General features: G+C 41.9%; 1 protein-coding gene across 2 annotated transcripts in view; it reads left to right on the forward strand.

The window, feature by feature from the left end:
* The window catches only part of MOXD1 (monooxygenase DBH like 1), a 64,117-nt gene that overhangs the window by 7,102 nt on the left and 34,419 nt on the right, over window positions 1-22,596 (forward strand). The window contains exons 1-3 of one of the 2 annotated variants that reach the window (XM_009095224.4): window positions 7,566-7,969; window positions 20,592-20,738; window positions 22,185-22,352. In XM_009095224.4, the coding sequence (XP_009093472.3) occupies window positions 7,679-7,969; window positions 20,592-20,738; window positions 22,185-22,352 (606 nt within the window). In that variant the 5' untranslated portion in view covers window positions 7,566-7,678. Of the gene's footprint in view, window positions 1-7,565; window positions 7,970-20,591; window positions 20,739-22,184; window positions 22,353-22,596 lie in introns of those variants that run through there. The other variant, XM_050972441.1, reaches the window with a different exon arrangement.

A 22,596-nucleotide genomic window follows, 5' to 3' on the forward strand; every position in this document is an offset into this window, starting at 1 on the left:
ATTTTAACATTATAAACAAGAGGGGGAAACTAAACCCAAAGGTCAGTTATGCTCTCTGAATCCATCTGTCCAATTAGGAAAAAAAAGTAGAGATTGTTCATCTAGATTTAGAATACTGGATGCCTATTGAGCTTTGTGAAGGCTGCACAGGAGGGATGCTCTTCATTTTCTTGCAAAAATCACACAGGCTGAAAACTTATATCCACCAGCTGCTTTCTGAAGGAGATTAAGACAGAAAACAAGGCAGTGAGAAGTAGGGGCCAGGAAGTGCCTTCCTCCCCTCCAAAAGCAGCCATGTTGGCTTCCACACATAAGGTGCAGTACAGCAGTCACAGGCTTGAACTGCTGCTTCCAAGATCAGCCACTTAACACAGCTTTCTAACAGGAGGAATGATGATGGATCAGAGTTAATTCTACCCAAAGAAGGGAGAAGGAGAAAGGAGAAAAGAAAAAAAAAAAATTGCACTGATAGACATCATAATTGGAAGGCTAGACAGACATCTCTCAGGTCTGACACAGGAAAAAGGTGATCCTGCCCATGAGTCAGGGTTTGGCTTAGGTGGTCTCAGAAAGTTAATTGTTACCTGTGAAGTGCATTACTCAGATAAAGACTTTTAATGAGTTCTGGAAATGTGAAATGCACTTAGCTTCCTGGTCTTACCTTAGTGAGGGTGCTCCCAGATATTGACAGGAGCTGAGGAGCAAACAGCAAAGATCATAGATCCATAGAATGGTTTGGGTTGGAGGGGACCTTAAAGATCATCTACTTTTAACCCCTCTATCATGGGCAGGGACACCTGCCACTAGACCAGGTTGCTCAAAGCCCCATCCAACCTGGCCTTGAACACTTCCAGGGATGGAGTATCCACCACTTCTCTGAACAACCTGTTTCAGCACTTTGGCATTCTCACATTCCTAGTATCTAAGTATTCTATATCTAGATCTCTATATCTAATATCTAATGCTACAAAGCATTTAAACTGTCTGTGTCCTGTGTGGCAGGTGGACAGACAGCTAGAAATGTAATTAACTTAACAAACATATATATGAAGCATAAGCAACCATTTTAAAATGGTACTTTACCCTTAAAAGAACATATGTTAAAAGCTATTCCTCCTCACAGAACATCAGCACCAGAGCAGATACACTCAGTGAAAAGTAAAAAATGTGAAATTAGGTTTAATTCAAATGAAAGGGAATTAATTCTTCCCCACACCCGAGCAGACCTGCGTAGAAATGCCATTGCTGGTATCCACTTGTGGGACTTCCTATGAATCAGTGCCCAGGATTACACTGCACCTAAGTGTGTGTAATCCTCTTTTTGCAGAGGTGCTCGTAAAAGAGGGGAAAAGACAACAACCACAAGCAAGGGAAACCAGAAACTCTTTGCTCTAAAGCCTTCTGGCTTTTCCAACTGGTGTAATAAAACTCTTGTCCTCCAGTTTTCTCTCCCAGGAGAAGTAAGAAGTTTTTATGAACTTGAGTCAAGGTATTTGGAAATTTGGCAACGCCTGCAGAAACCAACCTGCTGATGAGGAAAAGAAAGCTAAATCAGTCTGCTTTTGCCCTGAGCACAGAGCTGGATAAATATTCTTTTTCCAACAATTATTTTATTTTTGTCTCCTCAGGCAAATAATTTAAAACATCAACAGACATGAGTCCAAACGCATCATAAGAATAGCTGAAAGCAAACTAGTCATTATTTATACTAGTTTGAGATTAACAGAACTTTTAAAATGCAGATTGTAGGTAGCACTGCAAAGATCCAAAACTATCCTAACCTGAGCCAAAGTCAGGCTGAATCAAGAAAGAAAGGTAGAAATGGTTCACCTCTGTACTCACTGGTCTCAAACTTTGCTTCCAGCTCTGGTGATTAATGTATATCACTTCATAAGAAGAATTTGCATCTCCTCAGTATGCCTATCTGAAAGAAAAACCATCTGTGTCTTCTTCACTAGTACTCCCTGCAAAAGAAAAGAAAAATTCAAAACAAGGACATAAAATGCATAGAATGAGAACTAAAAATTTCTAATTCATACAATTACTGTTCACAGTGATCACTTAAATCATAGGCATTTTCCACTTTAAAATGTAAAAAAAAAAAAATAAAAAAAATCAAGTATTTGGGAAATGGAGCAGGGGAAGGCCAAGATGGGAATAAAGCTTAAAAAACGAATACACAACTTCTGGTACATTTACATGGCTAAATTGCTATTCTCCCCAGTGCATCTTTAATCAGCATTAATAAAAATAAGCATGGTGCTTTGTCCTTTCCCCTTAGTTTAGGAGGTTAAGACAACAAACAAAATTTGAAGGTTTTTTTCTTTAAGATATATACTTTAAAACATGTTTTAGAGCAGACAGGTTATCATGTGTGCCTGAGGAAATGTATGATGCTGACAGAGGCATGGATGGAATGTGTCCACCTTGCTCTTGAAGCATTGGACTTGGATCAAGACAGAAAAGTTTTCTAACTCCTTCTACCTGTGCTGGCAGTAATGTTCCCTAGGAACTCATCCTGCTGGCTCAGCATTCCAAAGACAACATCCAGTTCAACCCAAAACCTTTCCTGCTCTAAGTTCCCTGTCCACATTGAGCACAAACTGGAATGTCAGTGAAGCTGGTTTTGCTCTGCATAGGCATTACCCAATGTAAAAAACTTCCAGCTGGATCTGCAAGATTCTTCTCTAACCCTTTGCATGCATGATGCAAATTGATGTCACCAATGATAAAAATCATTACATTAAAAAGGTAAATAAAAGATGATTAATTTACATTTCACAGGTGAGAGCAGAATTCTTGTTGCCCTCTATTAGAAAGATGATGTAGCTATTGGCTATCTACTTCTCGAAAATTTTTTATAAGATTTTGCATTAATTATTAGTATAAAATCCATGTTCAATATTCATTAATTTCCTGCATGGAAGCTAAATTGTGTAAGAGAAAAGCCAGCAGGCAACTAACTAAAAGCATGCCACATAGTACAAGGTACACTAGAAACAGGCTAAAACCTAACCTTTTTATGCCTTTGAGAAATCCTGCTGCCTGCAAATGGACAGGACACACAGCTCGTGCTGGACTGCTCTCTAGCAAGAACACCTCAATGCCAGGATGCACCAGCAGGGATAAACCAGGTGATAGGTCACTATCCATGATCAGGCCAAATCTTCATAATTAATTGACTCATTAAGGAACAGTAGAGAAGCACCCACTTGAAAAACAGGATGCCATCCAGAGGGATCTGGGCACGTTTAAGTGAGCTCAAGGGAATCTCATGTGGCTTAACAATTCCAGGTACAGGATGCTCTATCTGGCTCGAGGCAGCGCCAGGTATCAACACAGTTTGGGGGATGAACAGACAGAGGGCTGCCCTGCTGAGAAGGACTTGGGGATGCTGGTGGTGAGAGGCTGGATATGACCCAGCAATGTGCACTAATAGCCCAGAAATCCAGTTGTATCCTGGGCTGTCTCAAAAGCAGTGTGGCCAGCAGGGTGAGGGAGGGGATTCTTTCCTTCTATCTGCTCTGGTGAGACCCCACCTGGAGAGCTGCATCCAGCTCTGGGGTCCTCGGCACAAAAAGGACATCAATCTGTTTGAGTAAGTCCACCAAGCTGATTCAAGGGAGGGAGAACCTCTCCTATGAGCAAAAAGCTGAGAGAATTTGGATTATTCAGCCTAAAGAAGAGACATCTTAGGGATAACCTAATTTTGGCCTTCCAGTACCTTAAGAGAGCCCACAAGGAAGAAGAAGAGAGACCTCTTACAAGGATCTGAAGTGACAGGACAAGGGAGAATGGCTTCAATCTGAAAGAATAGGTTTAGATTAAGTATTAGGAAAAAAAATCTTCCCTCTTGAGGGTGGTGAGGCACTGGAAGAGCTTGCCCAGAGAAGCTATGGATGCACCATCCTTGGATGTGTTCAAGGCCAGGTTGGATGGGGCTTTAAGCAACCTGGTCTAGTGGAAGGTGCCCCTGCACATGGTGGGGCAGTTGGAACTAGCCAATCTTTAAGACAGACCATTCTATGATTCTGCAACTTTTTAATCAGTACTTTAGTATATGAACCATGTCATGCAATGGTTTGAGGGAGCAATGGACAAGCTGATATTTAGTAAAGGTAGTAAAAATTTTTAAAAAAGAAAAACACTTGCTGAATCTCTCTGGGCTTGGTTAGGTGACTGCCTTCCACCAGAAGAGGAGGTTCAGTTCAGAGAAGGTGGTAACCTGATGTCTCCCTGTGCTCCTGCCAGCAGTACTACTTACAGGCCAAGATCAGATTTAGAATGATTTAGACTGTGTTTTCTTCATATGTTTGGTCTCCTAATGATGGAGAAAATTTCTAGTGAAGTTGCCAAAGTCTCTTAATGTGAGTTTTGGGAATCATGCATCCCTACCCACAAAGTGCCTCTTCTACTAGGAAAGTTTTATTACATGAGCATTGTTCTTGGGAATATAAATAGCAGCAAGTTGAACAAAGGTTGGTTTTGTCACAGTATTTGTAGATCAACTGTGCATCTCTGTAAAGCTGTTTGGATGATTTATTTTAATGGAAAAATATTTGCTGGAAATTGGAAAGGAATAGAACTGCTATTCCTGCACTTCTACACGTTGCCATCACGATGGGGTGAGCAGTGCTGCTGAGTGTGGTGTAAAGCTGGAAGACAGGAGAGCATCCCCACCAGGTTTGGGTAGAAAGTCACATGGATTTGGGATGTACAGACTTCAGAGCTGCAGAGAAGCAGCAGACTGACCCTTGAGATCTGCACAGACAAAATCGTATAGTCTCATAGGAGATTTCAAGAATTCAAGCATTGTTTCCATTCCAACTCTCAGCCTCCAAAATCCCAATTTTCTCTGCATAGGCAAAGTAAAGCTCTGGAACAATCTGGTGCTAGCTCCAGAGCCATGGAATAGGGATGCCCTGACCACTGGTTCTGCCATCACGGGACCCATGCTGGGTTGGGTGGAACTGCCCACCCTCCATGGCCACTGCAGCACGCCAGAAATAGCACAGCTGTTTCCTGTGAGTGTTACCACTTCCACCAGACCCACTACAGCAAAGCTCTGGCTTGTCTTGCCTGACATACAGCAGTGTGACCAAGGCACTTGATGGTCCTGCTGCTTTGGCTTTTGGCAGAATGATTGGGAAGATCCCAGCCAACCACAAGTCTGAGTGCATTGGAGTTTTCTTTCTGTGCCTGTTTGCTGTGAGAGGAGCAGGGGGTTGGACATGCAGGGGGCAGGGTTGAAGGAACAGGTCTGCAGCTGTTTCTCTGACAGCATCTGCAGTGCACACTTATCTTGAGCTCTGCTTCCCTCATGGAATCTGCATCCAGGCTAGCTGGGAAGCCCTGTTTCTGCCTGCTGTGCTGTGTAGCACAGCATGCTGTGCAGAATAGTCCATCATCCCTCCCTGTACTGCAACATCCCATGTTGTGTACAGCTCCTAAAAAGTCATCAGCACCACCAAACTCAGAAGTGCTGGAGTACTTCAAAGTGAGCCTTTTGCACTCTTTTGTACAAATGCTTATACAGTGCATGCTCTGGGTAGCACTAGTTGGGCTTCAGTACCACCGTTGTGCTTTAAAGGCAGCAATTTTAAAGGCAGTACTAGATGTGTAATTCAATCATTCTTTTGAAGAGCGAGTTTGTCATCTCCATGTGACTGAAACTTTATCTAAGGGTTTCTGTCATCTAAGAACATAATGCACAGTCTTATTAGAAAATTAGGAAAAAACCTGCATTTAAGAAACAGTCTTCATTCCTTCATCATCTTGCCCTCAAAAAAGATGAATGTGCACTTTTGGAACTCTCCTAAGGATGCCTCCTTTAGCACACAATTTTACGAAGGCTGAGTGTCCCCAGTTAGGTGCCAAGGTCACACTTTTGGCCTTGACAGGGCCTATCACACACCTGCAATTTCTCCTTAAATTAATCCATAACCACCTGCAGGTGTTAACAATTTTGTAGAAGAGAATCTAAACACTCAGCATCTCACAATTTTCTGTTTTGTCAGTAATCTGATGTTGAGATAAGGCACGAAATGATGACACAGACACTGCTGCTCTCGAAGGGAACAAAAGAGAGCACCTTTATTTTCTGACTCCAACATTTATAGTTTTCTAAAGGTGACAGTGGATTGGAGGGTGACAGTGCCACCTCTCCAATGCCACTGGACAGACTAAGGGTCTATCAATTCTCTCCACCTCCATGAAAGAATACAAAACATAAGTTATTTACAGAATTGTGTGTGAGAAAGTTTGTTGAGAGAATATAAACATTAAAAAGCTTACAAAGTTTTACAAAATCAGAGCGACAATCTGAGTCTGTACCTTTGAAGTTACTGCTTTAATTGCAAGAATGGTCACACTAACCTATTCTGTCTAAAGATTGCTTTCATTTCACCAGCATTTAATTATTTTTTTTCTCTAATTTCTTAGGTTAAAGTAATTTTTGGTGCTTATTTTTTTATAAGCACTTTCTTTTCTAAAAGTTGTTTTGTAGTTTGATATATCCGTCAAATCACGATAGGTTTTTGTATTCTAGAAACCCTAGTGACACTTGTGAAATAGTCATGCAAAAGCCATAAAAAAGGAAGCATTACTAATTTCCTTTATGTACTAATTTGATTGGGTTTTACTGAATTAGTATGTATTTTTGGTTGAATACCAGGCTCTTTCTCTTTCATTTAAATGTGAAGAAAACACATTTCAAACAGCATACCTTCCTTTTAAAACCGATTTTATACAGCTCAGAGCTTTCAAGGGTCAATATGACTTCTTGTGGTCCTGACTTTCCCGTTTTGTGTGCCGCGCTATTTTTTGTTTCCGTCCAGATGTGCAGAGGGCTGGGGAACATTCATCCAAGAGCATCTTTCTGCTCGTTGCTCTCGCCCCCGCCGCGGCGGTGGTGCTGTGAGCAGGGGAAGGCAAGGCAGCTTCTGCTGCGGGAGTGTCGGGGACCGCATGGCCGGGCTGACCGAGTGGCGGGGACGGCTGCGGGGGTGTCAAGGGACGCGAGTGCGGTTTTGAGATGTGCTTTTGTAGCCGTCTCCGTGCAAGCCACCCGGGGGCTCCTCGTTTTCCACTTAAAAAGCAAAAAGAACTCTCCCGACGGGGGATGCCCTGCTTAGCACCCTCCGTCCGCCGCACCTTGCGCTCGCACTGAGTGAAGAGGCGACGGAGAGTGGGGAAGCGCTCCTTTGCCTCCGGGCTTCCTCCCGTGGAATTCTTCCAGCGGAAGTTAGAGTTGCCGGGAGGCCGGGGAGGTCTCCCGTCCACCGCCCTCCCTCCGCTTTCCCAGTCAGGAGGAGGGTTTTGGGTCGCTAACGCGAACTCCGAGCATCTCGGCGAGCAGCCCCCGCGGCGAGCGCACGGCAGGTGCTCCCGGCGCGGCGGGGTCCGGCCCGGCCCCGACGGGCGGCGCGGGGGACCGGGGGCGGCCGGCAGCGCCGGGCCGGGGCGGGAGCGAACAAAGCGCTGCCGAGGGCGTGCTGCCCCGACGGGGCCGGCGCGGTGCCGCCCGCAGCGGGGGCGGGGTGACCGGGGCACCCGGCCCCCCTTCCCCACACACACACACGCACAGACACACAGACACAGACACACAGCCCCCGCACACGCACACCGCGCCCGGACACACGCCGAGACGCACAGGCGGCCGCTGGAGCGCGGCGAGAGGATGCGGCGGCTGCGCCCCTGGGCGCTGGTGCTGGGAGGGCTCCTGTGTGCCTGGGCCGGTGCCGGGGCCGGTGCTGGTGCCGGTCCAGCGCCGCGGAGCTACCCGCACAGCGCGGTGCTGGACGGCGCGGGCGCCTACCGCCTGAGCTGGGGCCGCCGCGGCAGCGCCCTCGCCCTGCGTCTGGAGGTGCGCACCCGCGGCTACGTGGGCTTCGGGCTCTCGGCCAGCGGCGGCATGGCCTCGGCCGACATCGTGGTGGGGGGCGTGGAGAGGGGCCAGCCCTACCTGCAGGTAAGGCCCTGCTCCTTCCCCTCGACCGCCCAGCGGGTCCTCCTTGTCCGCCCACTTTCCCCGCGCTGTCCCTCTCTCGGGACGCCCTTCTTTCCCTGTCCCACGTTTCTTCTGCAGCCTTCTTGTCCTGCATCCTTGTACCTCTTTATTTCTTTCTTCCACCCTTCGGGTAATCCCTATTCTTCTGCCTTCCTTTCCCCTGGAGGACATTGTTCTTTTCGATCCTCTCCTTGCCAACCTTCCGTCTAAACTTCTACAGAGATTTCGTTAGAGGTGTCAGGTTTCTTTGCTCTTTATCCAGAAGATGCAACAGCCATACTCCCTCTCCTTTGGGCATTCTCTCCTGCCTGCCCGCTGAGCCTAGACCCGGGGAGGAGAGGGATGGGAGGGCAGAGTCTCTCCCAGGGAGGTGTGGCACCTTTCCCTTCACCTTGCTAACAGCTGGTGGAGCTTGGCCCTCCTGGTGCAGCCTGAACTTGCTCTTTCTAATCCCACCGGCATGAGGACAACATCCCACCAGCTTCCAAGCCTGCTGACATCCCCTTCTGCTAGCACACCGCCAGTGCTGCTCCTGTTCTTGGTGTTCCTCCTCTCCTCGCCTGGAAGTGTTTTGACCCAGATGTTGGACAGGACTTGCAGAGTAACCACTGGGAGGGCTCCTGGTACATGTCCTTGGTCTGGCAAAGCAACCTCAGAGGTGCCCAACTCTATTGGCATAATTTCCTTGGGATGTTTCTGTAGCAGTCTGGATATTGTCAGGGCTACGTCTGGGAACAGGAGTGTGGAACAGAGGCCTTGCTGGTGCTTACAGCAAGTCATACCCTCCAGGAGGCGCTGGTGGCTGGTGAAGTAGGAGCCATGAGAGGGGAGGCGACCCACACCTTTGGTCCCCTCTCATCAACCTGAGATCCAGCTAGCAGGAGTTGCTCTGGGGTCAGGGGAGCAGAGACAGCTTGTCCCAGGGATGACTGAAAGGGCAATCAGGCCTGGAACGACAGGTTGTCACCCCCAGATGCTTGAATAAGTCAGAGCTGCACTTTAAGAGCAGAGCAGTTGTTAGAGTATGGTCTAGGAGAAGTCATCTGTCTTTCCTTTATTATGTTAGAGCTAGTTGATCTTTGAAGCTCCTGCTTAGATTTTAAGAGTTTTTCCCATAAGCATATGGATTTTCTATTAACAATTCACCACAAGAAAACAAAATGCATAATATGATCTCCCTGCTGTTAGTCAAGGTTTTATAAAATCAAAGCTTTTCCAGAAGAATTGAGCTTTTAGTACAAATACTTTCCTTTAAAAATTTCTTTTACTTTTTCTTTCCTCCATTTGTTTGCTGTATGAAGTTTAGGCAAATATTTGTCTTCCTTAAGTGCAGACCAGTGATTTTCAGAATATTGCTTTCTTCATATTTCAAACTGAAGATAATTTTTCTTGAAGCATAAATAAAGACTAATAATAGTAAAAAAACCCACTCTAGGCTGCTCATTGAGCAGTGAGCTCTTCACTCAGAGAAAGAAAGGCTTTCTGAAAGGCTTTGCAATTCAGAAGACACACCTATTAACCATTAAAAGAAACCCCAGCTTTTTTCCTGGTTAGTTCATAGATCCTGTTAGGGTAAAGCAAGTATTTTAGAGAGGAATCCAAACCTAGTGTAAAGACATCCAGTGGTGGAGGATCCATCACTTCTCTTGCTAGTTGTGGCAGTAATGAATCTCTGCTCTTCCTGATTGGAACAAGATTAGTTTGTCTTGGTTTAGCTTTCAGCTATGTATTTTCTCTACTATATTAAAAACTCTACTCCCCCTGCATACCGCCTTCATGAAGTTATTTATATGCTGCAATTGAGACAATCAAGTCACTGCTCTATTTTCTTTTTTGTTAAATAAATAGATTGAGCTCTTTAGCATCACAGGACATTTCCTCCAGCACGCACAGCTGTGGCTCTTTTCAGCACCCTTCACAGGTTTTCAATATCTTTAAAAATGGCCCCATGCTAACTCCATTCTTCCACAGGTTTTATCCACCAGCATTCTCTTACAAATAGAAAAGGACTGTAGCAAATGCTCACCGATAGAAACCTACTGATATTTTTCTTGAAACACTAATTTAGCACATAAATTGTTGTGCTAAGAGCTGTGAGTTATTTTGTTGCACTTTTGAGCAGGTAAGCAGAAATACTTTTGTAATGCTTGCTTGCCACTTGAGGCTTGCTCCATCCCCATTCCTTCTTCAGTTCTAGGGAGCATGGTTTCTTTCTAAAGTTGAACTGAGGTTTTTTTAAAAGTTGCTCGGTTAAAATTTTTCCATACTTGCAGCAACAAGGAACGGCCAGAAACAAAGATGATAAACAAAATTTGTCCAGAGGCTTTTTCTGGTCAGGCAGCATGGATTGCTAGGAAATGAACAAATTGTTCTAGGATGTTGTTTCAATAATATCCAATTCTTCACTTTACTGGACAAACAAATACAGTTAATATTTTAAAAATACATTCTGTGTTAAATGTATACCATCATAATTTAGATTATTACTACTGAGAAAGATTTTTTTCATAGATAGCACCCTTCAAAGTATGTGGTTTTATGCCTAGCTGAACTCCATGAAATATGTACACCCCATAATGAATGAACTTACTTTTCTTTTTGGTTTTAGAAATATGTTTTTATTCCATGACTATCCGTTGGAAAATGTGCATCGTGGTCCAAACTCTTAGAGGGGTCATTTTTTGGTTTCTTTGAAAGTTTTGAGATGCTTGTTAGTGGCCTGGCATTCAGATGTTCTGAAACACCTTTATAGCCTTTCAAGTGGGCATTGAAATTGCTAGTCCCTTGGGTCAGTTTTGCCTTCCCCCCCCCAAATTCTCTCACCTTCTTTAAAAATAGAAAGATAGAAAGTGTTCTCAGAGGTAAGAGTTCTCTTCTGGGAAAAAACATGTAAATATAGTGAGACTGCAGCTGCCAGTGAGGGTAAAAGCACATAATCCTGTCTGTGGAAGATCCATGCATTGGGGTAGAGGAAAACTGCCAGTTAGTTTTCAGAGAAAAGAGAAAAAAATGTTTCCTCTGGCATTTACTCCTCATCCTCTCAGAGCAAGTAAATGCTCTTCCCACCATCATCAGGCAGTGTTTGCCTTGAAAAAACTCAGAGTCCTGGATATCCTGGGTCGGATTTTACTTTCTCAGTTTTCAGTGTATCCTGAACTTGGGTGCAGTGAGCTATTTGTTTTGGTTTGCTTTTCCGTGTTGGAGCTGTATTTAATCTGAAAGGGTGTCTGACATAAGGAAAGGCTAAAACAATTTGGAAGCCTGTGGCTTAGTTTTGTCTAAATATATCAAGATGGAAAGTGTTACGATGTCACGAAAGAAGAAGAAAAAGTGTTTTGAAGAGCATTGGAATGATCAGGGAATTATGCATTTACAGTCCTAACATTTCAGAAGTTTGATACTTGAAATGGGAACCTTGACATATTTTGGGAGGACATGGAATGGATATGTGTATACATACATGCATGACTTTGTGATTTGTCATGAGGGAGGCACCTCCACCAAGCAGAAGGAGAAAAAGATCAGTGAACAGACTGTTCTCACACATTACTGAGAGCCTGTGGTGTCAGAGCAGCAGATTGTGTGGTGTTTGGCTGAGCATGTTTGAGAACAAGAAGATGCCAATGGGGGTCGGTATTGGAAAGCTGGGAGCTGTCTTTGTCTCTATAGGGAGGAGTTGGACTTAGGAGAGTTCATTCTTAACAAAATGTTACCTTGAAATATTTCCATGGTCATTTGCAGCATGTGTTACTCTTCATCTCTTCATGCAAGATCTTGGGACAGCCTTAGATTTTGCATTTAGTTTTTTTCATTCTTTTCTTTTTTTTTTGGTTTTTTTTTTTTTTTTTTTTCTTTTTTTTTTTTTTCCCCTAATGCATCTCTTTTGTGCTTATGAATTGACACAGCATGCATTTTCTTGCTAGACCCATGCCTTTTCCTTGGTCTCCACCCCTGTCTGGAATTGTGCATCCCCACCCACAGCACGTAGCTTCTGAGAGCCCCATTTTGGGGAGAGTAATCCTCCTTGATGAATGCCTATTTTGTGCAAGTTATACAAGAGGGTTGCATTGTTTGAATCTTCTGTTGAACTTGCACAAAAATAGTCCCTACTCAGGGTGAATAGGGACTGTATGTCACTAAAAAGTACTTTATTATTCATTAGAGCCTTGCTTGTTAACTGTCACCCAAACTAAAGAATATCTGTTATCAAATGTATCCCATAGAGTTAGCTTAATTGCTCACAGGGAAGTACTTGGAAGAGATTTTAAAGGACAGAAAACAGTGAGCATTTTCAGTACTTAACGATATGCCGCTTTTAAGTGCACTCATGCCAACAGCAACAAAAGAAGTGTTTAGAAAACAACTTGAAAGGCACCAAGAGAGATGCGAAGCGAGTGCCACACTGACATATCTCAGTCGGTGTTTTGTTGGGGGGATTTCATGCCTTTGGGCATTGGGGCAGAATCTCCAGATGACTAATGTCTCCCTCTTGGCTTCAGTGTGGGGCATAAAGAGACACTCCAGTGTACATCTCCACTGGCTGGGTGCTTTGTAGTTCCCTTTCAGAGGTACAATAGTTAGGACAAGGAAGCAACAGTTGGTGAACAAAAGATGAGAAGAATTCTGAAGCTTGTAATTTGCAGGCCTTCAGGGGACTGTTTTCAAGTGTTTGGTTGGGATTGTTTTTCTTTTTTCTTTTTTCTTTTTTTTTCTTTTTTCTTTCCTTTGTCATATTTTTTGTTCTCCTTTGGATTTTGGAAACACCAAGAAAAGGAAATTTTTTCACATCTCCGCAAAAATATGGAATTTTAGCCACTGTGAGTGATGCAAACACTTAAAATAATGGGGGTATGATTTAATTCCCAATATAAACAAGTACCACAGAAGTAGGAAAGGGAAGAAGGGAGATTTTCTAAGGCAGATCCAGAAATTTTGGGAACAAGTATCCCTAATTGTTGTGCTTGAAAATCCCCTAAGTGTTTTTAATCTTCCTCATAATTGAAGTAATTAAAATAATTAAACCCAGAAAACTTGTACTGGATAAATGTGGCTCCTATGTAAGGAATGTTCCTTGTGATAAAGTGCAGTTCTAAGATTGTATCGTGCAGTATCTCCTCATTACTGATTTTCTTTCCCTTAAAACACTTTGCTACATGTTTTGTCTAGTCTCTTTCTGTTAGGACACCCTTTAATCTAGCTTTGTATTTTCTGATATAACTGGAATATAAACTCTTAAATTAACATTTATTCTTGATGTAAAAACTTGTATAGGGATTTGGGACTCCACCACAATGTCAAATTATCCATGTCAATATGCAATGTCATTGTCATGGGGTGACTTTATGATGTTGAATTGTATCTCCATTTGTCTGTTCAGCCCAGAAAAAAGTTTTGCACCTTTCAAAGTAGATCTGAGAGTGAAGGGAGGGAGAAGGAGAAGTGGTGGATTGTCTGAGGTGACTGTATTCAAAAACAGAGATGAGAGCTTCAGCATTCCTGCTGAAAGGCTGTGTTGCCTGCAGCATGAACAGCAGGACAGAGTTCCCCTTTGCTTTTGGTTGGTTTTTTTTGAGCTAGCTGAGGCAGACAAGTTCCCTGGACTGTCAGTTTTCTTTTGCTTGGAACTGATTTGCCCTGCTCTGGACTGAAAATCCAGAAGAATACTGGGAGCTCACGCCTGTGGCCCACTGGGGCCCGGGACATGGAATTTTCCAGCATGGGAGGGATGGATGGATAAGAGACTGAGTGAGGTGAGCTATGCTTCACAAAAAGGACTTTCTGAATTTGCCATCTCTTCAGAAGAGCAAGAGGTTTTATTGTTTGATAATAATATTTTTTTAATGCTTGTGAATACTTTGCTTGTTAAATAAATAGGTTTTTTCCACTTTTCTCCCTGGAAATCTTTTCCTGAACCAGATGGGGGAAGGGCAGCTTGAATCTGCTTTCTAGAGGAGCCCCTTCGGAAGTTCCCTCCCAAATTTGCCCTAAACCAGGACAGTCATATTTCAGCCTCTAGCCATTAGTGCCTCTTATACCTTCTTGAGCTAAGTTACACAGGTCTCCACACTTGAATGTTTGTGTGCAGAGAAAGTGGTATGTATTACTTCTCAGAAACTTCACAAAAACAAAGGAATGCCCCTGCCAGCTGTAGGCCACCCTGGGCACCATTTAACTGGATATAAGAAATTTACAGAAGTGTATTCAAGTGAATATACACTTCTATAAGAAGTATACGAAATGTAAGAAGATATTCTTCTATTCTCTTGTATAAGAAATTTACAGAAGTGTATTCAAGTCTGAATGAGAAAAGGTATATTTTCAAATAAATAGTTGTGTTTCATGTATGAAAAAACACAAGCCCTCTTTTGTGAAGAAAATATATGAACATGTGCACACATATACAGACATTATCTGTTTCTGTAAATACACAAATGGAAATGTGTGTCTTTGTGTATATGTTTATGTCTGCATTTAAAGTACAGACAAACACACACAATTATTTGTTAGAGATAAAAATTTTCTGTCCTTGTCAGAGTTAGTAGTGCACCTGAAGTAAATAATCCACTCTAGTGTATGTCAGCCAGTTTAATTGGAGTTGTACCAGGAATTGTGTACAGCTTCTCGAAACTGCCCGTGTGAACAAGATCCAGGATTACTAGCAAGGACTGAATCACTTCTAATCTGCTGTGTAGGTAAAAAAGCAAAACCAAAACCCCCAAACCCAACCCCCCCAAAAACCCACCCAGCCAAACAACCAGAAGCAAACAAAAAAACTCCTGAACAAAAACCCAATGCAACATCCCCCAAATCCCCCCCCCCCTCAAACTAATAAATCAATTATAAACAGGCTGCCCATGGGACAGTGGCTGTGAACTTATTGATCCCAGTTACTTTAGGAACTTACTGCAACTACTTGATTGCTGTTGCTGTACCTTTTTGTATGGTTATTTTTTCATTTGCAGCCAATCTCAAGATTGGTTCAGTCAACTGGAATGCTCTTAAGGTGTTCTTATACAGAACAGTGATGCTTTCAGGCTCCTGCCTCATGTTTGGCTGCTGTGAGTGGGCTCTGCTTTTCCCCAGCCTAAGAGCATAGTAAGATCTTTCCCTGAAACTCAAGCTGAAATTTTTTTGAGGTTGCAAAACAGTTTGGTTTGCTTATTTGTAAACTCATGCTCTGTTTGGTTCTTGCCAACTACAGTGTAAAACCAGCTTCTTTTAGGTGGTAACATCTAGCGTGTACTGGAACCTTGAGCAGCAGGATTCCATTTAAATTGAATGCAACAATAAAAAAAGAGAAATGTTAACCACAGTTATTTTTTTGGAAACTCAGAAAGGCATAACTTGGTGCTTATTTCAAACAAATGTTTGTGGTTCCATTCTTTTCCTTACCGTAGCAGTTTATCCAGCGTATTTATACTAAGATAAATCCTCTCCTACACCAACTTTCATCTTTGTTGCAGCTTCATGATCCTTTTTGCCAAGCTTCTCTTTGGTCCTGGTCATTGGCATCAGCTTGGTAATTTGGGGATTGGCCTAGGGTGACTTTATGATGCTTGTATCCCCAATCATCTGTTCTGTTTATGCTGGATATTAAGTTTTACACCTTCAAAACTTGATCTGAGAGTGAAGTGGGGAGAAGGTGAAGGGGTAGAATGTTTGAGGCACTGTATTCGAAAGCACAGAGATAAGAGCTTCAGCATTCCTGCTCACTGTGGCTCTGCAGTGTGGAGAGAGCAGGAGAGAGCTCTCGTTTGCTTTTTGGCTAGTTTTTGGTTAGCTGAGTGAGGCAGAGAAGTTCCCTGGACTGTTTTCTTGGAACTGATCAGCTTGCTTTGGACCAAAAAATCCAGAAAAACACCGGGAGCTCATACCTGTGGCCCGCTGGAGCCCAGGACATGGCATTTTCCAGCACAGGAGGGATGGATAAGAGACTGAGCAAGCTGAGCTATGCCCCACAAAAATGACTTTCTGAATTTGCCATCTCTTCAGAAGAGCGAGAGGTTTTCTTGTTTGATATTATTCAGTTTTTTAATGCTTGTGAATTACTTTGCTTGTTAATAAATAGGTTTTTTCCACTTTTCTCCCTGGAAATCTTTTCCTGAACCAGATGGGGGAAGGGCAGCTTGAATCTGCTTTCTAGAGGAGCCCCTTCGGAAGTTCCCTCCCAAATTTGCCCTAAACCAGGACAGGGATGTTTCAAATTCCATGGATTTGCTATAGAACATCAGCAAGGACAAGTGGAAACACAGCTTGTTTTCCTGTCATTTTCTGTTCCTGACTTGTCCCTTTTTCCACTTTTGAGTGTTAGACTGGTGCTGGAACAGCAGTGATGGCCCAGTTAGAGAAAGGCAGCAGACATGAATGGGGTGGCTGAGTTTCTCACAAGCTGAGCTCATGAGGCCATTGCTGGATGGGACCACAATCTGAGAATTATTTTATGTTCCTTGAGGCTGAAAGGTGATATATGTAATTTAGGACGGGAAATTGATATCATAAACAAAACAATCTTGTACATTGTAAAGATCTGGGGGGAGAGTGCCATAAACACCTGTTTCAGTGTGTGATGACAGCTGGTGGGGCTTTTGGGGTCGGGCTTCCCTCTGCAGCTGTGCTTGTATTCTCGAAGGAGAAACCAGCGCCTTTTCACATCCTTAAGAAATTACTCTCCCTGACTGTTTGTGGAACAGAAATCAGAAACCATATATATCACAAAATATTTTTTTTAAGAAGGAGAGTGGCTAATGGTATATGAAAAACAGTATAACATGATCTGCCTCGCATCTGGAAAAGAGCATAAAATATCTTGTAATGACACAAAGATTTTTCATTTTCCATATGTTGTTTCAACTTTTAGGTAATGTGAGGAAGGAGATACTTAATTATTTGATGGATTGCACAACTTAATCCAGAATTCAATATGCCATTTTATGCAATATTATCAAAGGTAGTACAAAAAATTTAAATGTTTCACATGTAAACAATTTACATACCTAAATCCTGAAACAGACATCTTTGTTAATATGTAGCATGACCGATAACACTTCTGAAGCTTTTTTAAACACTTAGTCTTTTAAGAATCAAAGATATTCATGCTAGAAAAATATAGTCACTTTATCCTTCTCTTTCACTAGTTATTATATTTCTGTATAAGCTGATGTGTAGTTTGAAAACATTATCTTCATTAAACATATGATATATATTTTTTGTGTGTATAAGAAACTGGTGAATCTGGATGCAAGTACAGAATCAGTACATAAAACCATATTGTACATTTTTCCACACACATGTGACTGTTTTAGAAATTCAGTTTTCAGAACTTGACAATTATTGTAGATCCGTTGGGACTTCATGAAATTCAGGGGACTTGCATCAGGATAATCTACCCTGCAAAAGACACAGGTTTTCTAGATGTCTGGGGTAGCAAAACCAGCTCTGTGTTGGAAAAGATTGTACCACGTTAGAGCCTTTTCCAGCCTGTTGGGAAGGATAAACTGTTCCAGTACGAAGCCCATTTTAGATCTGTCTGTGATAGATGTCAAAGCACTGTAATGCTGTGGATTAAAACATCCCACTCCTTTCTTGACAGAATTAAATAAGTGAAACTTGTGAATCTGGATGAGCTCTGTGTTATAGCAGTCTGGACCTGAGAAAGTTTCAAATTAAATTTATAGTCCCTTAGTTTAGCTCAAGCCCAAATGCCCAGCTTACCCTCTCTGGGCTCTGGTAGATCCATCCTCTGTACTGCCACATTTCAAAGGCCTTCAGAGCTATACAGCTTTCTCCTTTGACTAGACAAAAGAGTGGAGTGTAGGCAGTCCAAATGTGATGGTTTTGCTTGCATTTGCACCAGGACTTTTGGCAGCAGGACTTTATTTTTCTGCTCTGAAATGAACCATAGAATATATATAACGGTACAGACATATATCTACATAGATATATGTAACATTTTTTTGCTTTTCCAGATTGCATATTTTTCCAAATTGTGGCTGAAAAAGATGTGGCATCTCAGATTGTCACTGTGTTGTCATTTTTGAAAACCTTTGGTCATTCTGTTTAGTACACAAACACATTTTAAAGGCTTTGAAGCTCTGATGAGTAAATTGCGCAAAGCCTACATAGTTTGACTTAAAATCTTCTGTGTCAACAGAGAGAGATTCATATGGTTCCTGGACAATGTGGCATTTTTTTGTTTTAAAACTGGAAAACAAACCATTTTCATGTGAGAGGTTGAGCAATCAAATTTTGAGTTGTTCAGGGCTTTTTGTTTTTGCTGGTTTTTGTTATTGTTCTTTGTTTTGTTTTGGCAGATTTTGTTGGTAGCTTTTTTTGTGTGACATAATTTGATTTTATTTTTATCATGAACATCTGGATAATTTTCAATAAAGGAAGTAAAAATAGCATTAGCTACATTGAGTCACTAAATAATTTCAGGTGAAATCACTGAAATCAGCAAGGTTCTGTTCATTTTTGACAGCAGGGGTAGGCAGCCAGTGCCTGAGCAAGCAGAGGTGTGAGTGCCCAGTACAGTTCTCATCCCATGGGGAGCAGCCTGGTCCTCTCTGGGAGACTGGGATTTGGGGCCACCTTCCCCAAAGCATTTCCCAGCAGCCACAAAATGGTGAGGCAGAACTGTGACCTATGACTGTCATCCAGCTGGGTGAGATAATTACATTGACGACCACGTTATCAAGGCATATCTGAGCTTATACCTTAATTACAGAACTTCTTGGCATTATTGTTGCATTCTTGCCTCAGGCTCATGGAAATCAGGACTATATCACAAGGAGGGGATTTTTTCTGATTAGAGCTGTGTCCTCTAGACTTATGATGAAATTGTAAAGTTCACCACAAAACATTTGAGTGTGCACACCTTTTCTTCACATTTCTCCCCTTCCCTTCCCACTGGTTTCAGGCAGAGACTTTGTTCACATGAGCAAAAGCTGCTCTTGAATTTGTATTCCTCAATATTTCAAAGTGTGGGGGCGTTCACTAAGAATGTCTCTCTCCAATTTAAGGTAACATTTAAGCAAAGATATCACAGGACAATAAAAACAGATGTTCACAGGGTTACAATTCTTGTCTGGGCAAACACGTACTAAAAGATGGGAACAGAGATTCCACAGAAGAGTGTTTTCAGAGCAGAAATTGCATTATGTATAGGCAATACACTGCCTGTTTCCAAGTTCTGATGCATGGTAAAAGTGGAGGGTTTTGATCTCATAAAGTATCTATCTTCAAAGCACCATCACAAAACAAGTCTTATTATTTCTGTCTGGAAAACAGCAAATCCAAGTTATTTCTCTAAACAAATACAACTCATCAATTCTCTTTCTTTCAGGTCCCAGGCCTGTGTTTTGCTCTTTTTAGTGATTATTTTTCCATTTGCCTATTCTCTCATGTATGTACTTAATCATTTGTATTTGTAAGAAGTGGTGACAGGAAAAAAGAACTCTCTGGTGTCTTGCCCACACACAGTTTTCTAGGGCGGAATTAAGTTTAAGATTACAGCTCCTATACGACCCTTTAGTGAATTTATGAAATTTCAGTTATTTTTTTACTGCTATCAATATACTTGGACATAACCTTTTACTGTTTTTCAAATCAGTTACCTCAGCCTTAATGAAGGGGGGAAGTTAGAAATCTCAAAAAGTGAGCAGAGATCCAAGCAGATACAGAAATAAATGCCTGTTGGGACCAGACAGTGCTGCATAATTTTGCAAAGACACCACACAATTAATCGTGTCTGCCAGTAGACTGTTTGGCATGAGAAATACATTGCTTAGTTAAAAGACCATTCCCTACCCCAAAGGAGGCAGAAACAGCCTAAAACTCAAAGCTGGGTGACCAGAGGAGATGCATCTGAGGCAGTGGCCAGCCCTTCCTAGGTGGCCAGGGTGGGAGGAGAGGGAGGGATGGGTCCCAGCTGCACGGGGCTGCAGGAATCCGGGGTGAGGAGGTTAATGACCTGACATCGCTGCCATGCTACTCCTTTGTGCTGGGCCTCTGCAGAGCCCTGGATGGGAAGCATCTTTCTTACAAGCAGCTCCCTTGCCTCTTCCAAAACCTCAACCTAATCCCAGCAGCTTTTGTATGAAATGAGCACTTTTCGTGCTAGTTAAGCCATAGGGTTTCTGGTTCCAGTCAGTGTTCATTCAAGAGGTTTGTTTATTGTGGGAAAGAAAAAAACATAGGAAAAGTTGTGGAAAAAAGGAGTGACACTATTGTTGATGCAAATATTAAGTGAATTTCATTCTCTTTGTAATTTCTCCCTGAGTTCATGACATCCCAGTTATGGTAAATAAAGCTTCTTGGTTGCTGGGTCCAACCTTTATTTCTGCACTTGCATAGAGGCAGCATGTTGCTAAAATTACTTAAAGCATTCTTTAAACTGTTTATCAAGGAGGGTTGCTTTCTTGGAGATTTTGTATAAAAAACAGTTCAGTGCCACCTCAAATTTATTGTTTAATTCAAAACTGACACTGCAGAATTTTACATATTTTGAAAAAGGTTTCAGTACTGGACATCCAGTTTCATGTTTAATATTAGATTTTAATAATGGGCCACCTTTCTTTTATAATAGGATTATTTTACAGATGAAAATAGAGTACTAAAAAAGGACCCTCAACAGGATTACCATCTGGAATATGCCATGGAAAACAGTACACATACAATACTGGCTTTTAGCAGAGAGCTGCACACTTGTGACACAAATGACAAGAGCATAACGGTAAGAGTCTCTGACTGTATGTGGAGAGATGCAGTAATTAACACAGGATAAATGTGTGTGTGGTTATTAAGCCAATAGTTAAAATATCTTTTTAGTAAAAGGACAGAATTAGAGAAATTCCCTTTCCAAAATATCTGTGTGCTCAGGTGAAATACTTGTGCTAGTTTTTTTTAAACGATTAGGTTTAAATTTCAGCTTTCTTTGTTTTTTGTACTTTACTACATTATATTCTGTAATTTCTAATGAGTGTACACAGGATTGAAATAGATACTTCTGAGCCATCAAGTCCTATATGCCATTGTTATAACCAACCAAGAGAGGCCTAATTGAGAAATACTTTTAACATTCTTCATTAACTTGTAATTAATCTTAGAAACAGATTTTTTAAAAAATTTGAAGAGTATATATTTAAAGGGTCTGTTTGCTTTATTTCTTTATTCAAAATTAAAAGTGAAAAAAATTTATGGTAAAACTTCCCATGGTAAAATAATTTTCATGGTAAATTCTTCTGTTGCCCTAGGGATTGCTGTGCTATTTCCTAAACATAATCTTAAATTACATGAAGCTGATGACTTCGGTATAGGAAATGGCAGAAAGGTTAGAGAGATTTGCAGGGCTTTCTATGCTTTGGCTTGTTTACTACTTCTTGGAAGCATTCCTGTAGGAATAAAACACTATATTCATTATCTGTGTTTTTAAAATATATGCAACTATAGCAACGTGAGAGGCTAAAAATGCAGGAAGCAAACCCCACCTGTATAAACCACCAGTTTCCCAGGCAGTCAGTGGATCTCTGGTTTGCACACCTGCTCTGAATTCTCAGTATAATTTAGCATTTTGAGACACTTCAGGATTTATTTTAGCACTTTGTCTCAAGGGTCATTATTGTAATCTGAGAATGGTTTATAGAGAACTGATCAGTGCAGTGGCTGTAGATTGATTTTTAAGACGTAAATCTGTTCTGTAATTGAATGTTAATTTTCCATACTATCTAAGGACAACAATTCACTGAAGGTATTCACATCTTCACAGACTTGAGCCTGGAAAATGTCTGGTGGAAATACATTCTGGTTGCTGATCAAATAAGTAACATCTCTAGAGAAATGTTTGTAATACATTTAGCTGGTTACTTCTTTATGAGTCTTTTCTGCCATTTGAAGATATGATTTCAGTTCACAACATTAGGGAAGAAGTCTTTCAGAGAACAATTTAATTTCTGTGTATTTCCAATTAACCCACTAAGTATAAAACATTATTTATCTCAAAGGCCAAATTGTGTAGGCAGATGACTGCTCCTCTGGAATACATTGTCATTGCTTAAATACACCAGTGTCACAGCTATTGTAGGAATGATAGGAACTGTGTGAGGAAGACGTTGCTCCTATCCCTTGTGGACCTTCTGCAATGTTTTTTGGACCTCCTATCCCTTCTGCTTTGTTTTTTCAGGAGAGCACAGTGCGGGTGATATGGGCCTACCACCACAAAGACATGGGAGAAGCAGGGCAAAATTACCATGGATCAAATCGTGGTACCAAGAGTCTGCGTCTGCTGAACCCGGAGAGAGAGGAAGTCTCATCTGCCTCTTTGCCATTCTTTGACTTGACAAACAAAGACGTAAGTTACTCCTGCATGCTGTAGAAACCTACAGGTTTCTGTGGAGATGGGAATGAGGTGGTAGCCAAAGCCTTGAGTCACACAACGAGTAGTGTGACTTTATGGATAGATTAAACATAAGGAAGAAATTCTTCACTGTGAGGTTGATGAGGCATTAGAACATGCTGCCCAGAGAAGCTGTGGATCCCTGGAAGTTTTCAAGGAATGGGGCTTTGAGCACCCTGGTCTAGTGGAAGGTGTCCCG

This window comes from Serinus canaria, chromosome 3, assembly GCF_022539315.1.
Source record: "Serinus canaria isolate serCan28SL12 chromosome 3, serCan2020, whole genome shotgun sequence".
NCBI classification, from domain to species: Eukaryota; Metazoa; Chordata; class Aves; order Passeriformes; family Fringillidae; genus Serinus; species Serinus canaria.